An 8640-nucleotide genomic window follows, 5' to 3' on the forward strand; every position below is an offset into this window, starting at 1 on the left:
TTTTTTGGCTTGCGCGGTTTTATGACGAACACCCAATTGAATTTTTCATTCTGCACTTCCTTTGTCTCAACCGAAAACCAACTGAGGGATTATGAGCGTCGTACGAGCTTGTCTCATTGTGATTAGTTGTTTCAGCTTCGTATATGGAGATGCTTCTTACCAGGAAACTTTGAACTTGCGACCATTGCCCAGAAACAAATTACTTTCCACTTTTGATTTCAAGGTACAGTCACAACCATTTGATTCCTCCTACTACGATGACACCAATGACCACCAAACCTTGAAAAAAAGTCACTATACTTTATTTCCGAGCTCACTAGGTCCAATAATAGAATCTACAAATACCAGGGAGTTGTCATTGAGATTTACACAAGGTTGGTGGGACGCCCAATCATGGGGCAAACTACCGTATGAGGGTTGGTTCAGTGGGGGAACTGGTGTTGAAGTCGTGGCTTTGATAGAAGCACCCAGTATATCTGTTGCGCGGAAACATTGGTCCAAGTTGACTAAAAGCCTTTCAGGTTTCTTTTGCGCGTCCTTAAACTTCATTGATAATGATATTACAACTTTCCCAAAGTATGCTATACAGGATGCTAACACTGGTCAATACGAGCCAGAATTTGGAAACAAACTTTACTTGCTTCGTGCAGCATTACCTAGTGAACCCATTTGCACCGAAAATTTGACACCTTTTTTAAAACTATTACCAACTGGAGGTAAAGCTGGAATTTCGTCACTTCTTGATGGACACAAAGTGTTTGACTCGTTATGGCATGGAATGTCTGTAGATATTTTCACGGAGTGCTCTGACAAAGGTAATTGCAAATTGAATTTGTACCAAACAGTTAGTCAAGTTATCGATATCGTTAGATCATTGCGTAAGAAGGAAGAAGGTGGAATTCCCAAACCAACTGCAGGTGAAAAGTTGAGATGTGACACTTCCAAGGAATATAACATATGGCAATGCTTTCCTTTGAGTGATCCGATTGAATTGCAATGGAATTTGGAGACGTTGTATGGTAGAACCATTAGAGGACCTGCCTTTGAGGGAGATCAAGAAGTGAGCAGAGTAAAAATCGACTACGAGCCCTCGGCTTGGAATGTCACCTTGCAAAAAGAAAGCCCCACTTTTGTTGCCACGAGATTCTTAGACAGCCATGGATCAAACGTTATCGTGGAACCAATAGTAGAACCACACGATTATAACTTCAAATTTTCTACAACCAACTCCAGCAACGTTGTTCCCATTGAACCCCCTCCGTTATATGTCTCACGTTCATTATCTGGCTATTCTCTAGATAAAGGCGGCTTGCGTGTTGTTTTTACCAATCCTCGGATCGAGGATGTGGAATTTACTTACTTTGAATCATTGCCTTGGTTTATGAGGTTATATTTAAGTACATTGGATGTCACTTTGAAGAATTCGACCGGAATTTACGATGTCAAAGATCACTCGCAGTTTATCAAAAGCAGGTATTATAAACCAGCAGTAGATAGAGAAAGACCTTCTCATTTAGAATTTGTTTTCAATGTCCCAGCTTTGCTGACATTGGCGGTGAGTTATGACTTTGATAAATCGTTGCTACTATACAGAGAATATCCACCAGATGCAAATCATGGATTTGATATCGAGCCAGCTGTAATCAGAATAAATGAGGGAGATCATCGTGGTGGCTATGAATTTCGAACAACCAGTTTATTATTAACCTTACCGACTCCTGATTTTTCGATGCCCTACAATGTCATTATTTTGACATGCACGGTCTTGTCGCTTGCATTTGGCACCATGTTTAACTTGCTCACCAAGAAAACTGTTACAGAAGAGGAATTTGAGCTTGCTTCTCTGGATACAAAGTTGGCCAAGCTTAAGCGATCTATTCTAACAAAAGTGAACAAATTTAAGACCAAGGTGGAGTAAATCCAACAGCTAAAGTTCATTCCTACTACGAAACTCCTATATTATGTTTAACATTACTTAAAATGGATCTTCGTATGGATCCTCTTCATCATAATCGTCGTCTTTTTCAAATTCGTAGACAATAGCTCCTCCAGCCGAACCGAGTGTCTCTTGAGCTTGCATAAATGGTAACTCAACTTGTTCCCTGGCCAATTTTTGTTTATTGTTGGTGGTTAAATTGAATGTGGTTAAATCTTTCAACATTTCTTCTTCATCCTCTTCCGCAGTTGCTGTGGACTCGTTTAACACCTCATATGTGTGGTTTTTACTCTGGATACTGAATTTATATATCAAGGATCTGCCTGATTTTCTCCTGTTAGTTAAGGTGAGCTTAAAAGTATCACTATTCAAATGTGTATTGATTGGAAAGTTTAGTCTCAAAATACTTCTTTCCAAACTCTCACTGTCCACCGATTGGTTCAAAATAGGTTCAACTTCAAAAATGGTGCTAGCTATATACGTGAGCAAAGAAAGGCACGATGGATAATTTGCATGTTTAGTAAATGGTTCCACACAGCTCGTATGATATGTAGCTATGAGGACCACATTTGGACCCGCCATATTGGCGATGAATTGGGTTAAACTTTCATTCGGGATATAATTCAACGAGTCGATTACAACAATCAATTTTGAAGTTGGTGAAGCGTCTTTCAAATGTGTTTTGATGAATAGTAAAATCTTGTCAATTGTTACTTCGGTACAATCGAAAAAGTCTGTTGCATAGTTTGGTCGATTGACTGTTTCGTATGATAAGTAAATAAGCTTGTGGTTTTGATTGAGATGGTGTGCATATTCTTCGATCAAGTATAGGGATGATTGCGTCAAGGAATCTAGAATCAAGTGAAACGATGAATTCTCCCGTAGTGACAAAAGCCTGGTAAGTAAAACAGTAGCGTTCTGGGTTGACATTGGAATGGTTAGTGAGGGCACAGCGTAAATGTGTTTTTAAGATGACCTATGATGGACTTTGCGCGGCTCGGAATATTTTTAGTTGGCGAAAGCAAAAACATTGGTTTTGCATACCAGCCATTGCTTCATCCAAAGCCATGCCACAAAAGGGAAGTAAGAATAGTCTAGCTGGGAACTACTCAATACTGGACGTTTTGAAAAAGGAGCTAATAAAGGAATTTGAGCATGACGATTCCACTCCGAACAGAGCCCTACAAGATGATATAAATAAAAATGATTACAATCGGCAAAGGTTTCACAGAAGTGTGGACTTGAACTTCGATAATAAGAAATCTTATCATGAAGTGAATCAGGAGCTATTATTAGAGCTGGAGAAGGAGGAATCCAATCGGGCCATCGAGGACAAGAAGAATGGAGGCGCTTCAAGAAAGAGAAGACTAAGTGTCCTTGACGACAACGAAGGAGAAGCAGCCAAAAAAATGATTTCATCTTCATCATCATCCGTTGCTGTGCAAAGCTCGAAACTGATCAATGTGCCGGTTGCCGAGGGAATACCTTTGACTGATGAAATTTTGGACAAGATTTTACCTCTAGGATTCACTCAACTCGGTCGCCCTCATGGCTTTCAAGAAGATGCAATGGCTGTGAGAAATGTAGCATCAACAGATGATGAATACTATGTACCCCCAACGAATCAATCTAACTCCATTCCCATGTCATTGATTCCAACAGTTTCGTCAGTACATGGTGATCTCGAGCATGTGAAGGAAGAAGATGTAAAGCATTTTGGCCATCTCTTGAAACTACGAGAGGAAGACCTTGAAGGGGACTCGAAAAAAGAATTTCAATCGATGAAGTTGATACTAAAGCTAAAAAACGGCTCTCAACCAGTTCGGAAGAGAGCCATGAGATCATTGACTGAACATGCTGCAAAGTTTGGACCCCAGTTACTATTGAAGCAAATTCTTCCTGTGTTGTTAGAGCCTATAATTGGAGAACAGGAACGTCATTTGTTAATAAAACTAGTTGGTAGAATCATTTTTCAATTGAATGTGTCAATTCGACCTTATACCAAAGAATTGATTCACGTTTTAGCTCCTTTCTTGATTGAGGAGGACCTGACCATACGACATGAAACTCGTGATATTCTAAACAACCTAACCAAGGTAGTTGGTTTTGCAACCATGGTTTCTGCATTGAGACAAGACTTAGACCATGTCGACGAATATGTGAGAAACCTCACTTCGAGAGTTCTTGCCATAGTAGCAAACACTCTTGGTCTAAATCAATATTTACTGTTCCTAAAGGCAATAGTCAATTCTCGAAAAAGTTGGACTGCGAAACACACAGGTATCAAGTCAATCCAACAGTTGTGCATCCTTTTGGGGAAAGGGAACGGATCGGCAATTTTGCCACACTTGAGTATCCTTGTAGAAACACTTGCACCAGCAGTCAGTGATGAAACACCCCAAGTCAGAAACATAACCGCGGCAACGTTGGCCCAATTGGCAGAGAATGTAGATCCCTATGGTATTGATGCATTTGAACCAATTTTGGAGCTCCTTTGGAATGAAGCGCGAAGACAAAGGGGGAAAGGGCTAGTGTCATTTTTGAGATGTATTGGTTCATTAATACCACTTATGAATTTTGATCCAAAATATGATGAATATACCAATTTCTATACTGCAGAGTTGGTATTCTTGGTTTCGCGTCAATTTTCAGCACCCAATGAAGATATGAGAAAAACGGTGTTGAAGATTATCCTGAGTTTACCTCTTTCGAAGAAAATCGTGCCTGATTATGACTTGAAACTAGTCAAACCATTTTTTCAAGCGTTTTGGAATAGGCGGACTGCCTCTGATAATGTGCAAGTAACTAAGCTTGTTGTTGCAGCTACTGATCATTTGGCTGCCCAGTTTGACTTCATAACAATATTGGGTTATATCATACATTTTGCCAAGGACGAAAATGAACAACTAAGAAGATTAGCGGTTGAAGCACTTTATACGGTTATTGGGAACAGGCCCGATGAGTTGGTGGAGATGGGCCCCCGTCAGGTTGAATCTTTGGTTGACGGAGTTTTATTTGCATTTCAAGAACAGACAGTTCAACGGCAGGTTTATCTACAGGCGTTCGGTACAGTGACAAAGGCATTGGGGTCAAGAATGAAGCCACATCTCAACTTAATTATAAGCTCAGTGTTGTACAGAATGAAGAATAAATCACCGGAGGTGAGGCAGCAATCGTCAGATTTGATTGCCACTATTGCTCCAGTGATAAAGATTTGTTTCAAACACGACGACACACTATTGGAAAAGTTGATATTGATTTTGTACGAATCTTTGGGTGAGGTTTATCCCGATGTCTTGGGCTCAATCATTAATGCGTTATACTCTTGTGTCAATTCAATTGATACCAATACCTTATTGGAGATGAACAATCCATCTATTAACCAAATATTGCCTACTTTAACTCCAATACTAAAAAATCGACATGAAAAAGTTCAAGAATCTAGCGTAAGATTGATTGGGCTAATAGCCACCAAAAATGCCGAAACCATAAATGCAAAAGAGTGGATGCGTATATGTTTTGATCTATTGGAAATGTTGAAATCAAACAAGAAAAGAATAAGAATTGCAGCCAATGCTACATTTGGTCATATTTCTAAAACCATTGGACCTCAGGATATCATTGTTATGCTTTTGAATAATTTGAAAGTGCAAGAGCGACAGTTAAGGGTTTGTACTGCTGTTGCTATGGGGATAGTTGCCGAAACTTGTCAACCATTCACTGTTTTGCCCGCAATTATGAATGAGTACAAGACTCCAGAGAGGAATATTCAAAACGGTGTATTAAAAGCTTTGAGTTTTATGTTTGAATATCTTGATGGAAACACTACAAAAGATTATGTCTTTGCAATCACTCCATTGTTGGAGGATGCATTGCTTGATAGAGACTTGGTTCATCGTCAAACCGCAGCTACTGTTGTCAGTCATATTGCTTCAAATTGTTATGGATTGAATCTTGGAAGAGAATATGATGAATTTTTCATTCACTTCTTAAATTTGATCATGCCCAATATTTATGAGACTTCTCCCCATGTAATAGCAAGGATATTGGAAAGTTTGGATTCATTAAGATTGAGTTTGGGATTAGGGATTTTTATGAATTACGTTTGGGCAGGATTATTCCATCCCGCAAGAAAAGTCAGAGCACCATTCTGGAAGATTCACAATAGCGCATATGTTCAATGCAGTGATGCCCTTGTTCCATATTATCCCCAAATGCAAAAAGTGGAAAAAGTTGTGGTAGAAGAAGAAGAGGGTGATATCCAGTTTGAAATTGAAGAGTTGGATTTACGATTGTAATGAATAATGTATGCTGGTGTTTATAATGCAAATTGAACTAGATTAGTAGGGATTCATTTAAAAAAAAAAAAAAAAAAAAAAAAAAAAAAAAAAAAAAAAAAAAAAAAAAAAAAAAAAAAAAAAAAAAAAAAAAAAAAAAAAAAAAAAAAAAAAAAAAAAAAAAAAAAAAAAAAAAATATATATTCTTTGATGGTTGAATGTATTGAAATGAAATGAAATGCTAGCTTTGTATTGTGTGTACTGGTGTCTCCATTGGCTAAGTTGTTTTAACTAGAGTCAAAAGTAACCTATTCATGGACAATACCTGTTTTTACATCACCCTTAGTATTGACTCCCTTTCTACCATTATAACGATTTTCGTTTCGTTCGGGAATAGCTGGGTTATGGTTGTACTCTTCAATTCCAAGCATGCCACCCTCTTCACCTTGATCAGCTCCGTCTCCATCTTCTCCATCCTCTTCTTCTTCCAAATCTTTATTTCCCAAGTCCTCCTCATTCTCTTCTATTGGCAATGGTATTTCCTCTTCGTTGAAATACAATCTATTCACATATCGCGTCACTCTTTGTGCTTGAAGTTCCAATACATCATCAACATCTGCCAAATCTATTTCTGCATCCGAATTGCTGACTGTTTCTGAGGCTGAGACTACCCCAGGATAACAATTGAGATTGAATTGAGTTAAACTTTCGTCGTAGGCAATAGCAAGTGGTACAGAGGCTAACCAACTGCGAATTTTCTCTCTGTAGCCCATATTTGCTGATTTTCTAGGATTTAAATAGTCATAAACATCAATGTTTTCAGTGGGTAATACCTGTAATTGTTGCAAAATTGAAGCACTGAATTTATTCTTATTATTATCATTATTGAAATGGTTAGTAGCTCTGACAAATTCCAATTCAACATCATTAGGCAAATTACGGGGTATTTTCTCGTCATTGGAGTTAAATAAATCAAACTTATGGGGGTGAATACAAGAATGAAGATGATATTCATGTTGATTGAGTTGGTGGTGGTATTGTTGTTGTTGCTGTGTATCTTCTTTTCCTTCGTCGTCTTCTTGTTCTTCAGGAACTTGTTGCAAAGGACTTTTAAGTTGAGGAATGATTTGCTCTTTGGCGGCTATTTGGTTTGGGGCAGTGTTGACAGAAGCAATTGGTAATCCATGAGTATATGTAGAAAACCCAGGCAAGAAGGACAGGTAACGATAGTTTTGAGGTGCCAGGTAATGGTCTTTTGCGTCTGGATTATCGAATTGTGGCAGTTTAATTGGTGTATTATTGTTGGTGGTGGTGACTTGGGAAGTTGAATTATTATTTGATTTGAAGTATGGCATCATAAGTTGATTTTTGAATAAATGGTTACTCATGGAGCTGGGAGGTTACTGTCGTTTCTATTAGATACTTTCGACTTGAGTAAGTGAAGTGTTTTACTCTTGAAGTAAGTAATTGAAAATGTGTTGCCAAAATTATATAAATCTACATTTCTATATATACACAAATTAGAAAATAGGAGAAAGCTAATATTAACAACTAACTATTACTATCACTATTACTATTACTACTATTACTGTAAAGAGAGAAGACAACTTACTAAAGAGATATCGGTGCTGTTAAAAACAAACAACCTCATTTAGAGTCGAAGGTTGATTTATCATCATACACACACTCAAGAAAGCCACTTTAACAAACCATGATGGAGTAAGATTAAAAAAAGGTGTATTGTATGATTCTAAACATGATGAGACTCTCTACATTTTGACTCACTTATATTGTATATAGATGTGTGTTCTTCTGGTGGTATTATAGGTTTTGATTCTACTTTTATGATCAAATAATTTTTGCAACACATTTGCACACAAAACAACGCAAAATACTGGTAAAACTGCGTAGCATGTAGAATTAATATGGTTTGCCGTACAGTGAGCTGACTCTGTGGGAAAGCCATCATTTAAAGAGTATAAAAAGCACTGTATCCTAATGTAGTCGCTCAAACTGTTCATTATAGTGAAGTTTATAAGCTCAACCAACGCACAGGCAGGTGATCCAGATGGAGAATATAGACACATAGATGTATCGGGGTTATCGCCTTCCATAAAGGAGTGGCCAAAAAACGAAACCTTATAAGAGAATGATATCGAATTGACAACACAGCAGCCCCCTTGGATGGTACACACTACGAGTGAGCCCTCAATCGCGAAGGAAAACGGCAGGTGTTACAGTACTCTGGAGTGTTAGAGGTCCTTGGCATCGATAACGTTGCACTTGCACCATTGGCTAACCCCTCGAGCTTGATGGAAGTAAGATGACAGGGATGGAGTACAAGCATTAATGATGGAGGTTTGAGGGGCCGCTCATTGGCATAGAACTCACCATCAATTGATCTGGTGGGGGCTAGAACACAGAATC

General features: G+C 38.3%; 4 protein-coding genes across 4 annotated transcripts; 2 read left to right on the forward strand and 2 right to left on the reverse strand. All coding sequences in view use genetic code 12, as the record gives it.

The window, feature by feature from the left end:
- Window positions 1–91: 91 nt before the first annotated feature.
- Window positions 92–1918, forward strand: CORT_0E04000 (GPI transamidase component; the record flags this gene model as incomplete). Its single annotated transcript, XM_003870069.1, has 1 exon — window positions 92–1918. One exon carries the CDS (start codon window positions 92–94, stop codon window positions 1916–1918), a length of 1827 nt encoding a protein of 608 aa, XP_003870118.1.
- Window positions 1919–1975: 57 nt separating this feature from the next.
- On the reverse strand, window positions 1976–2866 carry CORT_0E04010 (Iki1 protein; the record flags this gene model as incomplete). The annotated part of the gene is made up of 1 exon (XM_003870070.1): window positions 1976–2866. One exon carries the CDS (start codon window positions 2864–2866, stop codon window positions 1976–1978), a length of 891 nt encoding a protein of 296 aa, XP_003870119.1.
- A 41-nt stretch (window positions 2867–2907) lies between these two features.
- CORT_0E04020 (hypothetical protein) lies at window positions 2908–6234 on the forward strand (the record flags this gene model as incomplete). The annotated part of the gene is made up of 1 exon (XM_003870071.1): window positions 2908–6234. The coding sequence occupies one exon, from the start codon at window positions 2908–2910 to the stop codon at window positions 6232–6234; it is 3327 nt and encodes a 1108-aa protein (XP_003870120.1).
- A 287-nt stretch (window positions 6235–6521) lies between these two features.
- CORT_0E04030 (transcription factor) lies at window positions 6522–7601 on the reverse strand (the record flags this gene model as incomplete). The annotated part of the gene is made up of 1 exon (XM_003870072.1): window positions 6522–7601. One exon carries the CDS (start codon window positions 7599–7601, stop codon window positions 6522–6524), a length of 1080 nt encoding a protein of 359 aa, XP_003870121.1.
- Between the last annotated feature and the right edge of the window lie 1039 nt (window positions 7602–8640).

This window comes from Candida orthopsilosis (assembly GCF_000315875.1).
Source record: "Candida orthopsilosis Co 90-125, chromosome 5 draft sequence".
Classification (NCBI taxonomy): Eukaryota; Fungi; Ascomycota; class Pichiomycetes; order Serinales; family Debaryomycetaceae; genus Lodderomyces; species Lodderomyces orthopsilosis.